We start from the raw sequence: 24,726 nt of genomic DNA, 5'->3' as shown, positions 1-24,726 counted from the left end.
TTGACAACTAGATTTTGGAAATTCTATACAAGGTAAGTGGCAGTTCTCAAGTACAATTTCTAGAATCTAATTTTATAAATAATAAAGACATTCACAGATTTTCCAAACAATCTTGGTTGTAACGTGTGTAAGCGTTGCTTTATTAAAGTAAAATCGGCCATATTATTCAAAGAATAGCATTCATCACATTCTCTGCTTTGGTGTCTCCTTATGTGATAGAGTTTCAAGGTGTAATTTATAAGTAAAGGTTTATGGAGCAAGAATTTGTTCTTAAATAGCCATTAATCCAGGGGGCCTGCCCTGAGGCATAGTGGTTCAAGTTCTGCATGCTCCGCTTCCGGGGCCCTGATTTGTGTGTTCAGATCCCAGGCGTGGACCTACACCACTTGTCAGCCATGCTGTGGTGGTGACACACGTACAATATAGAGGAAGATTGGCACAGATGTTAGCTCAGGGACAATCTTCCTCAAGTGAAAAAAGAGGAAGGTTGGCAACAGATGTTAGCTCAGGGCAGATCTTCCTTGCCAAAAAAAAAAAAGGCCATCAATTCAGCAGAGAAAACTGCTGGGAAAAATGTGAATAGTAACAATTGTTTTTTCCATAGTTAACTAGTTGGTAATTTTATAAAGTTGCTTTAAAATAATAGGTAGTTATTTTGTGTATTTGTTTTCTATTGCCATGTAACAAATTTCCACAAACTTAACATCCAAGAACAGCACACATTCAATACTCATGGTTTCTGTGGGTCGGGAGTCCGGGCGTGGCCCAGCTGGGTCCTCCTGGGGTGTCTTGGGGACATAATCAAGGTGTTGGTGGGGACCACGGTCTCTGCTGAAGCCTGAGGTCCGCTTTCAGGCTCACGATGCTGTAGGAACTCAGCTCCTCGTGGTGGCAGGACTGAGGCCCACAGCTCCTGGGGTTCCCGGGGCAGTTCCCATCCCCGCTGCTTGCTCCTTCAAGGCCAGCAGAGAGCCCCTCCCACATGGAGTGCCCAGTCCTTCCTTTGAGAGCTTCCCTCTGATGAAGTCAGGCTCACCCAGCATCATCTCCATTTAGACCAACTGAACATCTTCTGATTTGGCACCTTCATTACAGCCACACCGTTCTCTCACCTCTGCTTATTCCATGGCCAAGAAGTAAGTCACCCTCAAGGAGGGAAAGATGATATGAGGTATCAACACCAGGAGGTGGGGGTCACTGGGGTCACATTAGAGTCTGTCCCTCACATTATCTTATTTAGGAATGTTGTTATCTTAATTCCCTTTCAGATAATTCCATTTTTAAAAATGAAGTTAGTGTGTGCGTATACATGCACAGACATACACACACACAGTTGCAGACATAAAATAGACTTTTAAGAAAAGGAAACATACGATTTGATTGTTTAGGTGTACTTTTACATTTTCAGGGAATGTTTCAGTTCATAGTTATGCATCTCTTGTCTGCAGATAAAACACCTTACAGAGTCACTCTCTGTGTTGTCATAGACACAGTTTCTGTTTTTTCAGTACCCAGATCTTTCCAAAACAGGCACCTGTGGCTTTGGTCCATCTTTCAGGGTCCCTGCTCCGTAATTCCCTACCCTAATTGAGACCTCTCATGGACAGACTCTCTGAAAGTGAGTGCCTCGCCTTGAAGGTGGGTGATGAGCCTCAAGCAAGTCCTCAGGACATACATTTCCTTCTCTCAGGCCAGAGGGAAGACGCACTGAGCAAGTCTTATTCTAACGTAAAACAAGACGGTTGAAGGAAGTTGTTACCAGTGTTGAATCTTAGAAATGACCTTTTAAGGAAGTCATTTTTTGGCAGAGTTCTTGAATTACTTTTGCTCCCACATGACCATTATCCAGTGGTCCCGCAGAGAGAGTAATACCCTGTCTTTCCTCCACCCTCTTATGCACCTGCACACCATGTGCACCCCCAAACCCTCTCCTAAATTCTGTGCATGACAGCGCTCTGCATCAGTTTCCATGTGTATCATATATGATTCCCGCTGCAGTAGAGTGCTTCTCCAACGCCCAGCCCACTTGGCGGGGCCCTGGCCACTCTCCGGCTCATTTCCTTCTCCTGCAGGGCTGGATCTTGTCACCCTGCAACTGAGTGATGCCCGAGCCTGCTGTAAATGTTCTGCTTGTCCTGCGTCACTCATGGTGCTTGCTTGAAGTCTCTCTCACAGAGTTCATTTTTGCCATCAAGGACTTCCTACTTAGTCAAACTTCCTCTATTATTGATAATCGCCTGGGAAAAAAAGCCCATTTTAATGCCCTCTTGAACACTGACATTTTGTTTCTCCCTCAACTCCATAATCTTCCACCCCCATGCCAACAGAAGTGGCCTCTATATTTAGGTGAATTTTTTTTCAGCCCCAGTTTTTGCCAGATTTTATGTTCCTTCTCATCTCTCTTGCCTATGCCGTGAAATGCAGGCAAATTATGAGCCCAAGCAAGCTATAATAAATAAGATATCAGCTATTTTATTTTGAAAAAGTAATATAATGATCTTAAAACTCTTTATGGATATTTCTAAAGTTTGATAACTTTTATTCAAAAGATGCCATATACATCTAAGTCTACAGTTTAATTCAAGTTGTTGGGGTTTTTTCACATTCTTTATTGATAACCTGGATTAGATATGCCGAAGTTTTATCTTTAGTTTTCATTGCTGTCTTGTTGATTTCATGTAAACTTCATCCCATGTAGATGTTTTGGCGCGTAGCATTACTCAGCTCTAATATGACTGTGAATATGATAGTATGTTTTCGGGACCCTCAGACACCTGGCTCACTATGCCAGGATATGTCGACTGGAGAGACGTGGGTCTAAACTGATCCTTGCTGTGGGCCGAAAAAGACAGCAATGGATTTTGCTACAAGTGGTAGGGGGAAGAATCACGTAACAGTTGGCACATGGTATTTGAAGGGACAGATAGAATTCCGTAAGGTATTCTGGGCAAGTATTTGGCATTGGGTGTCCAATATGAGGGCCCAGAAACTCCAGTAGGTGGACGACTCCTAACAGCGATTCCGCGTGTAAGATCTTCAGAGGATGAAGCAGAAGTGTGTCAAGCAACGTATGTCAACAGAAAGCTAGGCAAGGTCCAGTGACAGATCCAGCCCCTGCGGTGGACAATTTGGGGAGGTCCTGGTAAAACGTTGTTGACAACCCAGAGCCTATGTTTATTGGAACTTAGGTCACAGGCAGACTATCAAATCAGAGACTCAGACACAGAAGAAAGAGATCAATTTAATTGAAGTGGGGTCCAGGGAGGGGACCCAGGTTGAAGGAAATTAAGTGGCTTGAATTTTGGCTTTGAGTCACAATGATAGGCCTAAACTAGCATCAAGGATGACTTCATTTGGAGTCTCAGGAAGTGGACAGATATATCTCCTATATAAGATGAGGGTAATTTCTAGAAACTGGGATCTGAATTGGCTCTGGAGTACCCAATTATGGAGAGAAGATGCATCGGAGCTAGAACTAGTTAAGATATTAGTAATCTCCTGAGCTAAGGTGACCCAGTTAATGGGTCTGGGGCCAGGTTAATTTCCATAGAAGAACAACAGAAGGATGCCTGGCTCATAGAGGGGACAAAGGCAGAGGCACAGAGAAAAGAGGACCTGGAACTAGGGGTCAAAACCACAAAATTTACTTGTTTTACAATTTGGTTAAAAGAAAAATTAATAAAATACCTCTAAACATTTAAATCTGACACAGTTGCTTTTTGTTCTTATCTAAAAGCTATCTGTTTTGCGCTCATCTATTTAGGTCTATTCCCAGAAAAATGAGTTGTGTACTGCTAACTTGATTGTTTCTAAGTTACATTCCTTTCAGTTTGGGGGTTACCATCGAAACAATTCTCCCATGAATTCTTATCAAGTACAACGTGGTTTCTCTCAGCTGTGAGGAAAAAAAAAACTAATTTCTAATAGGCTTCAAACTGATATTTAGAAAGGATGTGTCTATTAAGCGAAAAATTAAATTTTGTACTCAGAATTTATTGTGCTACCAAAAGGACGGTATTATAAAGAGAGAAAGCTGTAATGTCAATGAAGCGACAGGCACGTGAGCGTACGCTATGCGATTGTGTTGTTGAAAACCTCTCCTATCAATACATCGTGACATAGCCATACATTTTTTATAAGCTTATCCCTTCTTGTAAGAATTCTGCAAATTGTATTTTTACTCTGCTTCTACAATAAAGTAAAGCCTATAGAATCATGTTGTATATAACACATTCTTCAAAGTAGAATGACTTTCAGTGGAAATACCACAATGGAAAAGGCACGCCAGGGAATTCAGATGTGACAGAGGCAGGAAGCTGGAAAGTCCCTCGAAAGAACTCTGTATTTATTGTAAAACAAGATGAACCTTTTATAAAGAGGAAACTCGAGCACATCTCTGGGAATGCCAGATAAAAAACCAGTCCCCAGTCCCCAATCCGAGCCTACAATTCGTGGTTTGCATTAGAAAGTTTTGTTTTTATGTGTACGCTTTTGGATAAACACCAAAATACATGCTTAATTATTGTAAAACATCATTAAGAAAATACTTAGGCCAAACCTGGTAACTTTTTTAAGAAAGGAGACTTGGAAAAAGTCTTGTGGAATGGGTGTTCTCTGAAACTGAAGCACATCCTATCTCAGGCTGCCCCAAGGTGAGGCTGTCTTAGAAACAGGACATAAATCTCCATCCAGTTCTCAGAGGGAGGAAAGGGCAAAGTATTATTATAACCATTTTAAGAAAGGAAAGTGACAAGAGGTGATGCTTAATTGATTTACTCAGTGTCAAAAGCAAATGAGCAGTAGAGACGGGTGTGTAATCCAGGTCTCTCTCCTTCTAATGGCATGTTTTATCATCTTGCACCCTTACTGATGTGTATAGCATCACAAAGACTAAAATATGAGTTCACAGTGTTTTAAAAAATTCCAATGAAACCGTGACATGCTTTACTTCTGTGGCAGTATGAGAATTGCATAGCTAGGATTTTAGGTCATCCTGCTGACCCACATCACTGTCCTCCAAATCCCGTAGAAGTCATTGTGTGCAGGTCACTCTACAATTAGCTTCTACAGAGTTGTGCATAATTTCCATGAGGTTTAGTTTTGTGAATTATTTTTTTATTTTGAAATTAATTATTCTTTATATTTTGTGACATTTTGATAGTCGATACACACTGCTATTTATTTTCAACTTTCAGAATTAAATATATTGTTGGCCACCAGTACTTTGAGAAAGACAAAAGGACCTAGACAAGGGTGACATAAATAATTTATATGAGGATTAAGCTAAAAGCATATGACTGGAGTATGAGATAAAGTGAAGTCTGGCAGGTGATATCACCAAATGCTATAAAATCTAACATTTTATGGGAAGAGTGATGACAGAATTTTTTTCCATTGTTTCTTAGGGGAAATAAAAAGCAACAATTATTGTATTAGTCAAAGTCATAGATACGTTGTTTTTACAAAGGGTCATTCATGGGAAGATAAGAATCACAGAGACCTTATATGCCTTGTCAGACAGGAAATGCTGGATAATGGATCACAGGTCATTTCATTTCTGATGTTCATATTTCTTGCATGAATTATAGCATTCTTAACGATGCTTTAAAAATAAAAAGGCATAAAATCTATTCAGATTCAAAGTTATTATTTTTCTCCACTCTATGAATTTTGACATTTGAAAGTTATTCAAGTCTCTACAGCATCATCAAATGAGTTTTGTTTTTTTTTTAACAAAGTAAACATTTCAGAAAACACTGGTATGAAGATAATTACATCTGTTAAATTCCAACACTAAGCAATTAGACAGAGGGATTTGAAAAAAATATTACGACCGTTGGGAATATTCAGCTTGAGATTTGCAAAGACTCTGGAGTGTTACATTTAACACCATTCAACAGCAAACGCCGAGAAGGAACACTCGCTGTCGAGTATTTTAACTCAATAGTGAAATGTGAGGGGACGGAAGTCGGCCTTCCTCAGTCTCTGAACACCTGGAGTACGTGTCCGAGCTCTGTCACCAGCCAGCTGTTTGTCTGTCATATCACAGACCACATTTTTCTTCTGTAAATATGTAGTTGTTTTTGGATACTTTTAGTTCTGAAATTCTGTGAAATTGGAAAAAATCAAAGGATATTTTAATGGTTGAAAGGATGTAAAAATTTTCTGATGATTTCAAATTTTCTGATGATTTACCTTTTTATTCCATGAACAGTTGGGTAAGTGAGGGCCTGGGTGTGGAGTGCAAGAGGAGGAGAGGGCAACGCCACCGTTTCTGGACTTGGGAAAGTGAGGAGGGGTAGATTTCTAGTGGAAGAGAGGAAGATTTTCTTTTTGGATATTGGGGTTTTGACATCACTTGGTACTGATGTTAGGTTTTTTATCTTGCTCCTATATGTAGCATAGATTGTAGATGAGAATGAAGTTAGAATTTGCTCATTGGATGTTGTATAATCTAATTCTGAAATAATGACAATAAGAACAAGGTAATAGAGGTAAAAATATAAATGACAGATTTTAAAAAACCTCTTAATTTACAGGACTCAGTGATGAATTGGATTGTAAATGAGATGAAGAAAGGAATGAACTATGATTCTGAGAGTTGAGTTCTAACTGATGAGGGAGATTTCAATGCTGTCAAGCTCTATCAATAAAACAGTTAAGGGGACTTAGGAGGGAATCTTAGCATTTCCTAAGACAGACCTTTGTCATTAAGTTAATCAGAAATATATTGCCTTTGTCAAATGGCAAGTAGACTGACCAGGAAAAATGCCACCATGGTAGAGTTCCAGGTTTTGGGTTAGGAGGTGGTAGGTGTAGTCTGCAGGTGGATGGATAACTTGGCCCTGTTGCCTGCAGGCTCCATGGTCGTGAAGTCTGACTCTGATGCAACCATACCTGGAGGTCAGTTGTCCAGAGGATTCTCTGCAGCTTTGGATAGTTTGCTGGACCCTGATGCATTATACCTCTTGGTCAGTACACATCAGTTGAGGAACCAAAATAATAAAATTCCAAAAGTAGCCTATATCCACATGGAATGACTGTCTCTTCTAGAAACTTGCAGAGGTTGTCATGCACTTCAGTATGAAATAAGACCTGTGTGAAATGGGCCTGTATGGAAGAAGAAATTACTTAACTGTCCTCTTGCACAATACAATAAATTGAAAGAAATGCTAAGAAACTACTCATTCATGTATTTTATTTCTTTATTAATTTGAATGTTTAGGGGCCGGCCTGTGGCTTGGCGGTTAAGTGCGCGCTCGACTCCTGGCGGCTGGGGTTCGGATCTCGGGCGCGCACTGACGCACCACTTCTCCGGTCACGCTGAGGCAGTGTCCCACATACAGCAACTAGAAGGATATGCAACTATGACATGACATGCAACTATCTTCTGGGGCTTTGGAGAAGGAAAGGGAGGAGGATTGGTAATAGTTGTTAGCTCAGGGCCGGTCTTCCTCAGCCAAAAAAGAGGAGGATTGGCATGGATGTTAGCTCAGGGCTGGTCTTCCTCACAAAAAGAAAAAAAAGGAAGTGAAGGAAAATTTTCTGCTTCTGCTCAGACTCTGTTATTCTTATTTCTGTCTACCAAAAACTGCTTGAAAGATTTGATGTCAGTTAATTTATCATCATCAAACTAAATTCACTGTGACTCAAATAACACTATTTTTTATTCCTAACGCTAAAGATTTCTGTATTGAATTTCATATACTAATAATAATTTCATGGAAAATAATCTATGGAATATCCATTTTATTATATACATATGTTGTTAAATATTTTCACATAGATATGTAATGATAGCCAATGGGATTCCCTCTTTTTGGAAAATTAGTTTATGGAGAAATATGAAACCATGTAGCTTCCATTCTAGATTTGTTAAATACTATTGTTGAATCCCTTCTGAAATTTTACTAACTGCGTATTTCTGATTGAATACTATTTTTAAATCCTCCCAAATTTTGTAAAAATCAGAAAGTAGTAGAATTTGATAAGTACTCATTTATTTTCATGATTTTAATAACACGGGAATCATTAGAAGCTTAACAGTTTATTTGAATCAAAGGCTCTTATTAACAAACTGAAATTAAAATAAGCACCAATGAGACATAGTAACATAATATATTTCACTGTTTCTATTTTAACTGCCCAACTTACTTAGGTGATACAATAAACAGAGTATTCACTATCCTGCTCATGTCTTCAGGGAGGTGAGTTTATAGATGGAGTCATAACTATACGCATGGGAAAACATGAAAGAATAAAAAACACGCATCACACCAGTCATTACATGTTCTAGGGTGAGATTCATCAGAAAGTCAGGGAGCACTCAGGGAGAATGGCTGGGGAAGCCTCGGCCAGAATGGGCTGGACTATTGGATAGCGCCTAATGGAACGGGCGCTATTTGGAGGATATGAGCAATACTGACGCACAATCAAGCAGTTAGCCTGGATACGGGCGGCAGGAGTGGGGACAGGATTGTGACAAGAGTGAGCCTTCGCTTGGTTCTGGTAGGTCATCCTGCCGGGACATCTCTCAGTAGTCAAGGGTAGCAGTCTCAGCATAGGTGAGGTGGATGAGGACTAAGCAACTGAAAGTCAGAAAAGGAATGGGGGCTTTTGAGAGAGTGTGTAAGGGAGGTTTTGTAAGATGTTGGTGAGTGGTTTCATGGGAACAATAGAAAGAAGGGAGTCAAGGATCATCTCAAGATGTTGGGAGCCTGGGCGCCTTTGAGAGGAGTTGGGAGATACAACAGTGGTGCCATTTTGGAAGAGAGTGAATTCATGGCCTTGGTTTTGTTCACGGAATTGTTTGGCTACATATTTTGCTTTGTTCTGCCTTTGGGTATTGCTGCTGAACTCTTCATGATGTTTAGCACATAGGAAATGTCAGACCACATGTGTAGAGTTCCCAGTGAGCAAGCATTATGTCTCAGTGCAGCCACTTGGGATTGCACGGTAGTTCTGAAGTCAGGTGGCTTGCATTATGAATGTCTCGGAGGCAAGCCGAGTAAAGATGGGCTGGCACTTACGAGTCACAATTAGGCTGATGGATGGTAGTCACTCATGAGGAAATTCTTTGAAAGAATGAGATATGGAAAACGAGGAACGGTATTCTTACCTCCTAGTGCTGTGATATGCCAGCGGTGGCCTGGTGGCAGCTGTCACTTTCTAGGAATTGATGACCTCACTGCATTGCTTGTGTTGGTGCATTCTGGCATATGGTGTGACAATTTCTTTGTATTTATTTGGTGTAGAATAATAAAAGTAACAACATATGAATAATAACAGCAGCAATAAATCCAAGTATTGTTGGTAATCCCTTATATTTATACAGAGTTCACTTATGAAGAGCTCAGTGTATTTTCATAAATCTTTTACTTTTTCTTTTTAAAACTTGTACAGTATGGGGGCAGGAAGAAAGAAGCATTACCATTCATATTTGACATTGGAAACTAAAGAGGGGCCAGGCAAAGAGAAGTGAATTTGAAGATGGGTTAGTCCAGTACATTATTTCAGAAGTATTCTGGGCCCCCTGGCCATCTGATGACGATGTTCTCAGCCTCTCTCTTAGTGAGACTCTTTCATTTGTCAATCTTTCTGATTCTTCCTCTCAGGTCTTTAGACATTGTCCAGTGTGAGCTCCTTTGCCTTTCTTCTGAAGTTGTTTTTTTTTCTTTTTTGGTCAGGAGTAGAAACACAAACTGAAGAGAGGAAGCGCAGGGCTCAGAGACTCAAACTCTGTCACTGGTGCAGCTGGGATAACCTCTTGAGGATTAGTGTGAGGTCTATTGGGTTGTGGGTAAACTTGACATGTTTCTTCCTCCAAGGTGGAAAACCTTTCTGGGGAAAAGAACATGTAACAGTTATTTTATGAGCAAAGAAGAATTGAGTCCCCCATGGGATTTTTCAAAATGACTTTCATTCATTACTTATTACATTTTTTTGGCAAAATCAAGTGAATCTTCCTTAGCATATGAGGAGACACACAGTACTATCTCTTGTATAGTTTGTCAGAATGTATCTTCATCAGTTGCCATATTGCTGTTCCCAGTAAGAGTGGCTGAAGGAGTCCAGAGGAAGAAGTCCCTCTCAAGATCACATTGTGGGAGGGAGAGGGGCCACTTCAAAGGGAACTCACTCTGTACCAGGAATCATCTCCTTTCAAGGCCTGTTTCTCATTCAGCTCACTTCCTCGCTTCCTCTAGCCTTGGCTTGTTCACAGTTTGCCTTCTGACTCCTTGAACCAAAGCCTGAACATTCTGTGTGTATTAAGCTGCTTGGCTTGCATGCTCCTAAAAGGAGCCTGACATTCTCTGGCTGCCACCATTTATTTAGACTGTGACAAAACTCTCCAGTCTGTCTTGCTTAGGATCCTAATTATCTATTTTCTAAGATTATTTTCAGGATTAAAGGAGATAGCACAGACAAAGCCACCCCGTGCATTCACGGCACAGAGTGTGTGTTCTGTAAGATGACTTCCCACTGCATCACATTCATGACCATCTTTGTGGAAATACACATCTGAAGTCAGCGCCCAGTCCATTCATTTAGTTCCTAAGAAAATAATAGGCACTGAGATCCATGGGTAAAAAGAATAAATTAGTCATAGCCTATATTTCTCTATTAAAGTAAAAATAAAATAAAATAAAATAAAATTTTAATATATTGTCATTCTGGATATTCCCATATAAAAACAAATAAATGCAAAAAAAAATCATTGAGTTTTAGAAGATAGAAATTAAAATTATATGCTGAGAAACCTATACTGCTAATAAATGATATTTTAAAAATAACTCATTGTTGTGTTCCTAATTTCCCTCCTCCCATTTTCCCCACCATTTTCATTTAATGGATCTAGTTTTTCTTATGCAATATGGCAAAAAAAAAAAAAAAATCTGAAAATTTTTCTACCATTAAAAATAATTATATAATTCGATGTGGTAGGAATACTCAAGTTTCTTTAAAAAAATCATTGTAGAAAATGTGTCTTGGTGTTTAAAAAGTGTGCCATTGTATTACAGTATAATTGAGATATATTTCAATTATGGTATTTGTGATAGATACAACTTAGAAGTCTTTTACTTGCCACTTTGTCTAGATATTGGCTTTGTATTGATATTTATTTTCTCAAGCTATCAAAATCTGTGTTCAATCTAGTTTTAATTTCTACCCTGTTTTAATGTAATTATATCAAATTATATAGGAACGTATCGTAAAGGGTTGTCAGTTCTTCTTAACTTCGTATTTGGCCATAGAGATTTTTCAGGACAGCAAAGTCCTATGGCTCAATTTTGAAGAATCCACAATATTTAATCAGATGCTTGGAACAGTCAACCTATTTTAAGCAATTAGTGAGTAGTCAGAGTTTAAAATAAAAGCATGTTGAGTTTTATTTGTTTAGATATATTATTCTTAGACAAACAAACAGAGCTTTTGGGAGAAGAAGTTACTTCATAAATTACGCTGCATATAAGAAAAATGAAAACTACCACTCTGTCTTGCAATACATTCTGAAAATATTCAAACTACATTCTATGTAGTTAAATGTGACGTGGTTGGCTGAACTCATGTCGTCGTATTTCTGGATATCCCTTCAGGTAAATGTATATACATATGCATGTTCGTTTGTTTTTCTGTGTAAAACTGAAGGAAGTGTCCACAAGCAAGCGCGACGTGTTGTTTGCAGTCACCCGTGTGCCCCTTGGAAGGTCCAGGTGGCTCGTTTGGAAGCAGCCGTATTTGGTACTGCGTGGTTGCGTGTAAATGGGTTGCCCTGTACTAGCGTCCTGCTGTCACAGAAACCCCGCGGAAGGACGTAAATAAGACTCCAGCTGGGTGAACTCTTCCCATCGCCCCCTAAAACGATCGTGTTCATCCATTCTGTTCTCTTAAGCACATGTGGATGTGGTAGTCACACTTCCAATTAAACTCTGAGCCCTAAAGGGCAAAGCTATGCCTATACGTTGAAACGCGATATGGCATCATGTGAAATGTACTGTATATTAAGTGCTTAATAAGAGCGTGTTGAGTTAATGAATGGATGTCCCTTTAAGATGTAAGATGTTAACTGTTGTACGTTTTTTTGTTCCTATACAGATTGTGAGCTCCTAGTGGGCCAGGACTGAGATTAATTTTATATTTTCAGCATCTAACAAAATATCTGAGGCACAGTAGGCACTTTACAAATACATGTTAGCTAAGTGATTAAATTAATGAATTAATGCTCTAGTTATGAGAGGAAGATAGTCCAGATATGTATTCTCAACTAGATTATCTAAATCATCTCTTTGTTTTTCACTTTAATGCCCATTAACATATTAGGTCAAAAGGGAAAACATTATATTAGAAAATTTCACTCTCAATGTATTTTATCAGTAAAAATGAAATATTAGTAAACTAAGCTAAATATATAAATTACTAACTTCATCATTAGGTAGAAATCATAATTATAAATACATTTTAGGAAAATAATAGCTTACATTTAAAATTAGAGTAGCAGTTTTTTACGTCAACATTTTTGCTTAAAACTAAAATGTATAAAAGACATGGATAATCTGAACCTATAGAGTACTATTGCTAGACAAACATTAATATTAACCAGATAACTGTAGGCTCATTCTATATGATAGAAGAAGCCATCCTTATAAAAATTTATAGAAGTTCCTCTTTAAAAAGAGCATTCTGTGTTCATCCTACTATTTACCAACAATATAAAAAGAAGTGAATATAACAAAACACGGTAATAATTGGGAAGAAATAAAAAAGCTAGTAGAAAATGGAGACTCAGAACACCAGAGAACAGAAATGTGCGTCCATTATGATTGTGTTGCTGTTGACCCATATTGTACATAGCCATAGCCGTATTTCTATTGCTTGGGTGCTCAGTACCATTGGTTGCCATTTGTTATGATGTCTGACTTCTCCATGGGACAGGAAGCTCTGTAAGGCCTGATATTTTCTTGTTGCTTGCCCCAAAAGTGTTCAAAACATGTTTAGTTTTAACTATTTCATAGAAATTGTCGATAAAGGCCTTTCTGGTTTTCCTGGGTTAATACACTGGATCTCTAATGAGGTGACACTAGTTTGATGAGTTGCTGATGCTTCTCTTCTTTCTCCCACTCCTCTCACACGAGCTCTATTCCTTCTCTGTCTTCTTTCCTCATCACAGACCGTCTCTCTGCTGCCTCCACTCATCTCTCAAGCTCCATTTGTGTGATAAACTGTTTGTGTGCTTCATACACACACAATCTTACCTCATCCACTATCCCATACCCCACTGCTACAGCCTACCTTTCTGCACTAAATAAATACCTTTTCAATTTTTCTGCTTTTTTTCCTCACTCCAATCCATATGGCATTTTGCTACTGATTGTCTCTCTGAAATGCAAATATATTTGTGTCAGCTGCTTGTGCAAACACCTTTGTTTCTCCCTAACTGCACTACATACTGAGTCTGTCTCAATGCCCTGGGGCTGCAGGCTGGTGCTTTCCAGTCTTGCCTATAACCACTCCTATTCTCCTCTCAATCCCATCCCCACTCCAACAACCACATGTTTAAAACAAAGCTCCAGCAAACGCAAATGCTATCTGAAATTGTTCTGCCCTCCAAGGACCCCATAATCTTCCAAACTCCCATGCATTTGTAGACTTCATCTGGAATGTTCTACCTCTGGTTTTATAATGACCAAATGCCTACCACCCTTCTAGACCAACTCAAATTTTGTCTCTTCTACAGAGCTGTTCTCCTCCTCTCCTGCTTTCTTGTGTCCTTCTCAATCTTCACAGGAACTCTACTGTAGCACTTATCAGATTTTTTTTTTTAAATAGTACTCTAGAAGATGTCTATTTAATCAAAAGAAAGCAGTAACAGAGGAACTGAAAAAACAAAAAAATATAAAACTTATAGAAAACAAATAGCAAAATAGAACTTTTTTGTTTGTTTTTGTTTTTGTTTTAAATTTTTTGTTTATTGCAGTAACATTGTTTTAAAAATATTTATTTTCTCACCTGTGTAATTAACTAGACAATGGAAGATAGGGGTCCCATTTCATTTAGTTCTATTCACAGTACCTAACAAAGTCCCTGCCTCAGAAGTGATAATAAATATGTTTTGAAAACTTAGACAATACGCTGATCATAAATTCTTACCACAGTGTGTGAGTTAGAACAATATTCACCAATTGGATGTGTTTAAAAACTGATCAGAGTAAAATGCCTTCAGTCCATCCATTTCCACACCTTCGTGTGCATGCCTGATCCTGATCTTGCTCCTAGTTCCCCAACACTCAGCTTCAAATATTCTTAACATGGACAAATAAGTGTGTGACATTAAAGATCAATGAGAAGGTGACTAATCCGAATTCTTTCGTGAGATGTCTCAGAACTGATATTAACAATTTGAATCTGAGGGTAGCTCTGTGCAAGGACAGAGTATATTCGACAATAGAGATTTGCTTTGGATTTATATAGTAAATATTTAGTTCATAAAATATTTCAAGATTGATTCCTGGAATCCTTATCTGGGCTTACCTTGCTTTATGATATCTTAGTGACTTATTTGATGAAACCCAAGATGGTTCCAGAAAAATACATAATTTCCTTGGTTATCTGATTTTTATGCTGGACTTTTACAGGGTTTTTGATGTTTCATTCTGGAACTTAGAAGTTCACTTTTCTGTTTAAACATTATCACCATCCTGTTCCCTCACGCTGTTTTTGAGAAATTCAGAGTATCTTTCTGTGGGGGCTTTTTACATAATCACAAAAAAAATAGCAGCAGTAATAAAACTTAACATATGGGGAAAAGAAATGGATTAAATGAAAAAAAAGGTAGCTGACAAAAAAAATCAATTTGAAACCAATAACAGCTGTAGCTAAAATACAACATATATTAGAGATAATAATTTAAAAATAAAACACACACTTCACCCAGAATTTCACTCTTGAATAATGAGAGTTGTGTTTAAAAACACAATCAAATAACACTTCATGAAATCCACTATTAATGAACCTTCTTTCTCAAGTTAACCACACAAATAAGTTTAAGCAGTGATCTCCTCTTGAACCACCTTCCTGTCCAGATAACTGCAAATAAAGAAAGTTGACGAAGAACGTTGAAGTGTTCAGTATAGCCCTCCTTTTTATCGAAACGCGAATGTGAAAGCACTGTCTGTCTTCTTGTGGTGTTTTTGTTTTGCACATGGCAACTGTTCTTAGATTACTAAGGAGATTTTTACCAAAAAATATGTTATCCAAATCAAAATAAGTCTTAGGTAAAGTTATGAGACAATAGGTTTCCATAAACATTGGAAGTTTTTTCAGTTGTTCGTAGGAGAAGATATCAGATTTGTCAATGACAATTATGTTCTCAGAGCTCACCTGGGCATGAAGGTACCTTCTCACGAGTTGCTTAGATGGAGGTTGAGGAGCTCACGTGACTGCGTTCCTCGTGGTTCTCCCTGGATGCATACAATGGATGAAATCTAGAGCAGGTTCTCTTACACTCTAGTGACTCATCTGGAGGATAAGAACTAGTCCAAATACTTGAGAGTTAAATGGAAGTCTCTTATAGCACCAATATTTTGTTAGACGTTGAAGAGGTAAAGGATTTAATCCTTAAAGATATTAGGTCTGGGTAATTATGTTTTGTAATAGTAATTTTCATCAGCCTGATGTTTGCAGCTTGTTTTAACCAGAACATTTTGTTCAGAGCATCTTTGCTGCTTATATGACTTAAGCAGAAATCACTGGAAAACAGAAAGAAATGGAATTACTGAACAGATTCAAGCAATAATTTCAACTCTTAATAGATAACATTTTGACAGAAGTAACTTGATTTAATCTTTTTAAAGGTTCTATGGCATAAAGAAAATACAGAATCAGTATGTGTACACTGATTACTTGCAGGCAAGTGGCTTCAAGATAGAAAAGGGTTGCTTCTCTATATTTTTAAAGTCATTATTCTTTAGCAATCTTGAGACTGATCATTCTAAAGTCTTTTGATTCAAAATAAAATGGAAATACCTCTTCTTTGGAGGAATATCTTTGTAGATTTAAACATAAAATCTTAAGAAAATAGTTTTTGAGATATTTTTAATAAACTGTAGGAAAATCCATTCCTGAAATGGACATAGAATCAACATCATAGAATTTTGTATGGCCATTTCAGAATTATGCTATTATTCATCAATTCAACTTATTTTACCAATGCTTAAAAGCCGTGCTGAAATTTTTAGGAGACAATGATAACATTCCTCCTTAACACAGTGAGCAAAGCTCAAATGAAATGGGTGTCATTCTGTTTGTGGAGAGATAAGCAGCAGGGAACCCTGCATTTCTGGTACACGTGGAGAGACTGAGTCCAAGAGTCAAATTGGAAGAGAAATTTTGGGTTTCTAGAGATGTTTCTCTGGTCCTTTCAAGGTGTTGATCAATGCTACTTTCAGTGCTTCTTCTGGGTTTAGATGTCTCTGATTCCACCTGTAACTGTGCATGAATTATTAAATTGTGTGAGGAGCTTTGAGCAAACAACTCTCTCTTCAGTGGATTGAAAATTGGAAAACTGAATTCTGGAACATCCAAATACTTTTCAGCTTTCTGACAGGGAAGAGGCATCCATTTCACATGATGACATTGGGTAGGCCTCAGGCACTTAGGAGTCAAGTGTAGGACTTTTTACAAAATACTAATAAATTTCATGATGCCATCAGGTACTTAAGTGACCTTTTGAAAAAATAGTAGAAGGCATCATAAGAAAAAAAGGGCGGCTGTAGTGGAAAGAGTAGCTAGTCTATCATAAATAATGTGACTTAACTTGTCTGCATGACAAGATTTGGGTAAAACAAGACAACTTTTGAGATTGAGTGATATAAAAAGCAATTATTCAGATATTTCTAAAAAATTCAACCCAAAGTTTAGTAGACATACTTATTGGTACATCTCTATTTGTGTGCTTGTTTGTTTTTTAATGCTTCTTCCTACCTTTCTCCAAAAAGATTTTAATGCAAATTTGGGGGCAGAGGAAAATATTTCTTCAAGCTAATTTTAATATGTGGATTTTTGGATTTTAGAACTCTGGTAACTGATTTTATTGAAGACTTTAAAAGCCACGCTCTCTGAACACAGAGGGCTATTCTGAATAACATCTAAGCGTTAGTATCTATGAGCTCTCTGTGGAGCTGACTATAAGTTAATGAGACAGTGCATGAGTGACACAGGAAAACCAATGCCATTACTTTATCAACACAGACATCAGTCTCCAGCGAGGAAAGTCTTTTATGACAAAAGTCTTCTGTGTAACCAGGACATAATTTATTGTCAGAGTGAAAGGTCTTGGACAAGTTGGCTTGACCATTAGTTTGTCCAGGCCTTCACCATCCTCAGCAGGTGTGTGTGTTTCGTAGCTTAGTTTAAAAGCATTAGATGGGATAGGCCAACTTTTTCCCATTCTGAGTCCCATTAAATCCTCCGCTAAACACTGATAAATCATCTAATTCTTTTAATGTTATTTACATCGAAATCTAACAATCTAATCTCCACTTTTATATTTAAAAATCTTCACTTTCAGAATATTTATTCATTCAACAAGCATTTTTATAAACTTAAAAAATCCAGATTTCTGGTGCTTGTTGAACAATCAGAAGCTGGGGTCACACAGGGTGTGAATTTCAGCGGGATAGCAGGTCGTCACTGTCACCTCGACCGCTGTCGTGCACCTGCCTCACTCTTCATTGATGGGCACACATGGCCCCCTTAGCATTTGAGGTCATCACCTCTCCTATAAACGTTTAGTTTACCAGGATCCAGTTACAATGGTCCAAACCATGGGGATGGATGTTTGACTCTTTTGTTTATAATTTTTATACCTACATTTTGTTTGTCTACTGCATATTCCCAATTTTATGTTCCATGGACATTTGATACTCAGGTACCTAATTTGAATTCAGAATACTGAAACATTTTGAATCATTGTTTATTATTATTAGCGGAGCCCTATTCCAAGTGTGGCCAGTGAGAACCATCGCCCCTCGCTGGTCGTTCTGCGCCACGTCGGTGGCTGTGTCTCCCATTCCTGTGACCCTGGGCACCGCTGCTCAGATGCTCTCCCTTCCAACCCCAAAACCAAGGAAAACAATAACAACAAAGACTTCACTTTCTTTTTCCTTCTGTAAAAGGAGAAGCTAAGACTCAAAAATCTGTAAGACGTTTTGTGACACACAAGTGACCATGGTTGTTCGTCACACATGAGTTCGTTCAATAGCTACATTCTGACTTTCTCCCCCGTGGTCTTGGCACTGTGTGGTCAGACTAGGGGAGTCAAATATTGGCTCGAGCCCCAAAACCATATGTAATTGGGACCCTTTCTCTTAATTCCTACTTCCCCTTGGTGGCAATTTAAAATATCCTTTTGTTATGCACTAGAATTGATATACTCTTATGCTCTTTCCTTCTGGGCATCTTGAATTAAAATTACTTACATTTTTTAAATAGATCAGAGTCATTGTAAGTCACAGTTGATAAAAACTGACACTCTAGAGAAAGAAATTTTAAAGAAGGAAAGTTTTCTTCGTAACTGAGTATAAATGATCAAATGTGCACTCTCTTCTCTCCCTGCACAAAGTTGCAGAACGCCATCTGGATTATGTAGAGATCATCAGGGTTCCACGATACTGTGAATTTAGGGATATGTTTTCCTCAATGGAAGCCATCTCAAAGTACAAGTTTGACAGGCAGACTTAAGTAAACTCAGACATTCATTATTTATTTTGAGAAAAGGAAGAGGTCAAAGTCAGGTGGAAAGAGATGTAAACAACCCAGGTGTTGCTTCCAGTTTCCAGTCCTACTTTTAAAAATGGTCAAAATTTGCATAAGGATGTGAAGAGAGAAATATGTTAGTGTAGGACTTTCTTCACAGATGGCCTTAAAATATCACCTCCCATAAAAGCAATATACAACTCTCAGTCCTGCAGAAGCTAAATCTTCATTTGAGCTTAAGAGCTTGGTTTGACAAAGTCATTATAATGATTCATTTCTGGAGTTTCTATTGTACGTGAAGTGGCTCAGGAGCCTCCTAACCAAGTGCCACAGGAGGGTGGCGGGTAGTAATTCATAAGCCCCCGTCTTCTGTGAGCAGGAACAACTTTGTAATGTCCCATGAAGCTTACGATCTTGGAGTTTTAGGGGAAGGTGGCGTGAAGGCGAGTGGCTCTTGATGATGGACTCAGGTGAGCACTGGCCGTCAAGACCCTGAAAGCAGCCTGGTGGCACTGATGGCTGGCCTCTCCTTCTGGAAGGTGCCTGGCCATGACAAGAGGGAATGTGGAGGCAGGAAAGGGTTGCAGTTTATTCAGAGGAGGCTTTGAGGCTTACTGGAGAATACAACGTGCTGGCTGGAGATACGGTCAGACTAGGGGAGTCAAATATTGGCTCTAGCCCTGAAACCATATGCAGTGGGGACCCTTTCTCTTATTCTGACTTCTCCTTTGAATAAGACAATTCTTCTTTGAGGAAGAAGATGACAGTTTGGAGCTCTTTGGACAAAAGATTCTCCTTATAATTATATAAATAGATAGGAACAAATAAAGTGATCAAAACTCAAGAAGCAATAAATGGTTAACAAATAAACCTGACCAAGAACCACATTCATTTTCCCCTTTTTAAATTCACAATCTTCATTTTTTTTCTACGCTTCAAGGGACATTTGACAGCCTAGCCTATTTCATTGTTATTTTAACTCTAGCACACATTCTACCGTTGCTTCTACTCATTCTTTCCCCTCCCTTCTCTTAGGTTTTGACCTGGTAAAATGTGAGGACCCAGGAATCCCCAACTATGGCTACAGGATCCGAGACGAAGGCCACTTCACCGACACCGTGGTTCTGTACAGCTGTAACCCAGGGTATGCCATGCACGGCAGCAACACACTGACCTGTCTGAGTGGTGACCGGAGAGTGTGGGACAAGTCGTTGCCTTCCTGCGTAGGTGAGTTGGGAAGTGGCTTCCATTGCTGTGCAAAAGCATTCATGCCTGAGAGCATGAGCTCCATGGCACTCCGGCTGAATTCTTCTGGAAGAGGGCAGGATTTCTACCATGCTCTCTCCAGTGAGGGTTTTTATGTATTCCTAAGATTTGTGTGTTATTTTTTTCAGGTATGAAAGGCAGATTTCCTAGCACTATTTTATTGAGACTGTATGCACAGAATTGCTGTTAGAAATATAGCACGAGAGTTTCATTGATTTATACCCTTGACTTTAATTACATAGAGGATAATGACTTTCCATCAGAATAATGCTTGGGAACAAGTAAAGACAAGAAATGGTGGAGACAGATAGACAATTGTGATTTTTTCCTGTGTATAATGCAGGCATAATGGTTTTCATTTTTAAATTAGCTAAACAAATACCTGTGATGCCTGGAGTAACTTCCTCGTGTCTCTGTCCCTCTTGCAGCGGAGTGTGGTGGTCAGATCCACGCTGCCACTTCAGGGCGTATCTTGTCTCCTGGTTACCCAGCCCCCTACGACAACAACCTCCACTGCACGTGGATCATAGAGGCGGACCCAGGAAAGACCATCAGGTACCGCTTTGTTTGTGTTTTAGGGATTTGACAACAGAGAATTTCTTCTATCCTTGTAGTAGAGATAGAAGTACATCTATTATCCATGATTAGATTGAAGTTTCTGAGTTAAAGAAGAAAATGTAAGGTGGGGATACATTTTTCATTGGCTTACATGCTCACTTGGGCATTCCTTTGAGGGCTTGTGTTAAGCCACCTATAATAAAGATAAAAAGAAAGTAAGTGTATCAGTTAGCTTGTGCTGTGTAAGAAACTACCCTCCTAAACTTAGTTGCTTAAGACAATTATTTATCTGCTTCTGACTTGGTGGGTTGCCTGGGCAGTTCTGACCTGGGTGAGCTTGGCTGGGGCAGGGGTCCAGAATTGCCTCGTGCAGATGTATGGGCCTCAGCTGGATGGTTGGGAAGGCGGTGGCCTCTCCACACCAGGTTTCTGTTCCTTCAGTAGGCTAGTCATGGTGGGAGGTTCCTAGCAGCAAGAGATGACATACTTTTCAAACTTCTGCTTGCATTACATTTGCTAAAGTGCCATTTGCCGATGCCAATCTAATGGGCAAGATAAGGGTTGAAGAAATATACTCCACTCTCTATGGGAAGAAAAGCAGAGTCATATTGAAAATGGGCTTACATATGGGGATGGGAGGAATGTATGGTAATTTTGTAATATACAGAAGTAAATTTGAAGTATTGCAATCGAAAGTTACACACATAAAAGAAAATCATTAAAAGTTGCGGAAAATTGTGCAAACATTTCAAGAGAAAGTGGTGTTTTATTTCAATTGATAGTTCTAAGTTGTTACGGTAAGGTTTTTATAACAATAAGTAAACCAACAAAAAGCGAGCTTTTTAGAGTAAGTTCTCCATGTCCTAGGCGGAAGACTGTGTCAGAAACCACAATATATGAAACAAAGAGTAGTTTCAAAACAAATTCTTTAATTACAGTTCTTGATGAACAACAAGAGATCATATGGTCCTTAGCAATGCTTCTTAAAATCCCTTTTCTTCTCCCATTAACTTTCCTCTGTCGTTGTAGTTGTTTTTGACTCTCTACAAAATTTATTTTTTAAAACCTCTGCCCCACCCCGAGAGCCGTCATCCCGGCGTCTGATCCTTTTACCGCCCCCATGTTGTGATGCTATTGCACTCACGGAAGACTGAAAGAATCTGGCCCACACAGCTTCTTCTCTAAAAACAGGAAGAAGCTGAAAGAAAGTGAGAGGTCAAAGCCAGAAACCTCTTTCTGAGGCAAGTGAATGGATACAAGCTTCATAAACTAGTGATTTTTGGCCTTATTCTCAAACGGCATCCTAGCAAACTCAGTCACGTTTATTAAACAGATATCACAGATTCATGGTACTGTAACTTTGTAACTTAGCAAAGATAAAACGGGATGACGTGGAGAGGAGGTACATATTCTGTTCCACGGTGCTCTGTTTCTCCTGTGTGACATCCATCCTCTCCGAAATTCACCGTTCTTTCTTTTAATGTAATTACATTAATGTCTAAGGAGTGAATTACACTAACATGGCACCAACTATTGCCACTTTCAAACCCTACATAAGAAGGATTCCACTGAGAAGAGCAAGAGAAAGAACTTAAAGCATGTATATAATGCAAAAATATTATTTTATGGTAACTCATTTACAACAGTTTGTGTCCTTAGTTAATATAAGTGATTAATTTGATAATTCTTGATCTATTGGGACAAAACTAAGGTATATTTCAGTAACGGAATTTAAAATTCAATGTTCTCCATGAGAATCAATGCTGTCACTTTTCCACTGAACTAAATCAAATTAACTATTAATTCTTTTTTTTTTTTTTGTGAGGAAGATCAGCCCTGAGCTAACATCTGTGCTAATCCTCCTCTTTTTGGTGAGGAAGACTGGCTCTGAGCTAACATCTATTGCCAATCCTCCTCCTTTTTTTCCCCAAAGCCCCAGTAGATAGTTGTATGCACATCCTTCTAGTTGCTGTATGTGGGACGTGGCCTCAGCATGGTCGGAGAAGTGGTGCGTTGGTGCGCGCCTGGGATCCGAACCCAGGCCACCAGTAGCAGAGCGTGCACACTTAACCACTGAGCCACGGGGCCGGCCCTACTATTAGTTCTTAACTTTGAATTCCTGAATGCTTGATCTGAGTAATATAACAGCCATTACACTGGTTTTGATTGTGAAAAATCCTAGGAATCATCTGTGATCATGATATGACTTTACATAAGCAGGGTATATTTTATTTTTAGGAGGATTTCACATTTTCCTATTTCTTACATGTTCTCTTGTGATTTTTTTCCCGAGAATTAGAGTGAGCACTGTGTTCTCCTAAATGCAACCCAAGTGATGAATTCAGTCTTCACAGGTGAATCTAATACTTCATTAACATTTTAATAAGAAAAGAGAAAAGAAATTAATAAAGAATGAGTTGAAGTAATAAAAAATATACAACTTTTGAATCATGAACTGACTTTGATATTTTATCATTAACGTTCTAGAAAAAAAGGCATTGCATACACCAATTTGTTGTTCTGGGAATTATTTTCTTCTCTTACATATCTTTCAAATGTGAGAGTTTACCTTACCCAATTTGTAAACAGATCTTTTTAATTTAAGACATGAAATCCTTTGAATAAGGAAGTTAAGAAGGAAGCATCAGTATTTATAATTAATTTACTCAATCGATATTCAACTTCATCTCAAAATATATATATATATATATATATATATATATATTGTGTGTGTGAGGAAGATCAGCCTTGAGCTAACATCCATGCCAATCCTCCTCTTTTTGCTGAGGAAGACCGGCTCTGAGCTAACATCCATTGCCAATCCTCCTCTTTTTTTTTTTTTCCCCAAAGCCCCAGTAGATAGTTGTATGTCATAGTTGCACATCCTTCTAGTTGCTGTATGCGGGATGCGGCCTCAGCATAGCCGGAGAAGCAGTGCGTTGGTGGGAGCCTGGGATCCAAACCCGGGCCACCAGTAGCAGAGCACGCGCGCTTAACTGCTAAGCCACAGGGCCAGCCCCATCCCAAAATATTTTTGATGATTTCTCTTCATTAAGAAAAAATGTACTATTTTGGTGGTGAACATGATGTAATCTATGCAGAAATAAAAATATAATGATGTACACCTGAAATTTTTACAATGTTATAAACCAATGTTACTGCAATAAACAAAAGATTAAAAGAAAAAAAAAAGAAAAAATGTACTATTTGTAGTATTTTGGTTTGGAAAATAACATACTTAAAAGTACATAATATATAATTTTAGGCTTAAAATGGTCCTAATACTTAGGAAAATAGAGTCTGGGCTAGCTTTGATATCTATTGGCTAGTTCATTAAGTCTTAGTTATTTCATTAGTAACATAGCTAACATTACATACACCATTTTCTTGAAAATGAGAAATGCATCAGTTATATAAACATGAGTCTAGAGATTAGTTTAAGTATTAAAAAATTCTTAATATAAATGGAATTCATTACTGTACATTCAAACTACGATTTTTTGATGTAAATGTTTTTCACTCTCAAGGAATGAATAAGCAACAAGATCTCAGAAGTTGTAAAAAGGCTGGTTTCAACGCTTCAGGCAATCATTACTGGGCTGACTTTGATTTCATCGAGGCCCAGGGTGATTTCTGATTGAGTATTGATATGAGTTTTTGTTCGAGGTAATAGAAGATCCCAAAATAGTTATTGTCATAGGGCACTTGAGTCTGGAAGAAGTTTGTAATTTTAACATATATACTACAAAGCAGTTACCTGTGCCAAATTTAATTAAAAGTCTAATCATGAGACATAGTAGTAAATTTAGCCGCATTGAAAGTTATCTGTAAACATTTCTCCAATGTAGTTCATTGCTGAGCACAGCTGTAATTTATATAATAAAGGTAACAGCACCAGGAACATCTTCAGCAAGCAGCATTAAGGCTGTGTTTTACATAATCACATGTGTATATTGTTCCTTGGTTTTAATTGCTTTTCCAAAAGTGTAATTGTCTGAAAAACCCACTTTGAAAGTATTTCTGTTCCCTGTCGCTCATAGGAAATTGCATTTGGAGGAAGAGTCGGGGGAGAATTCTTTCAGAAAAGCTCATGCAGTATTAAAACATTAGAGGCATATCAAAAATTTATCAAGATTGTCAAAACTGTCC

General features: G+C 38.4%; 1 protein-coding gene across 1 annotated transcript in view; it reads left to right on the top strand.

Annotated features, from left to right (window-relative positions):
* The window catches only part of CSMD1 (CUB and Sushi multiple domains 1), a 1,554,536-nt gene that overhangs the window by 1,233,576 nt on the left and 296,234 nt on the right, over nt 1-24,726 (top strand). Inside the window, exons 25-26 of the mRNA XM_058524846.1 lie at nt 19,789-19,980; nt 20,448-20,574. Coding sequence (XP_058380829.1) covers nt 19,789-19,980; nt 20,448-20,574 — 319 coding nt within the window. The remainder of the gene's footprint in view (nt 1-19,788; nt 19,981-20,447; nt 20,575-24,726) is intronic.

Source organism: Diceros bicornis, chromosome 29, assembly GCF_020826845.1.
Source record: "Diceros bicornis minor isolate mBicDic1 chromosome 29, mDicBic1.mat.cur, whole genome shotgun sequence".
Taxonomy (NCBI): domain Eukaryota; kingdom Metazoa; phylum Chordata; class Mammalia; order Perissodactyla; family Rhinocerotidae; genus Diceros; species Diceros bicornis.
The sequence above is the reverse complement of the archived record's forward strand: the minus strand, read 5'-3'. Positions and strand labels throughout refer to the sequence as shown.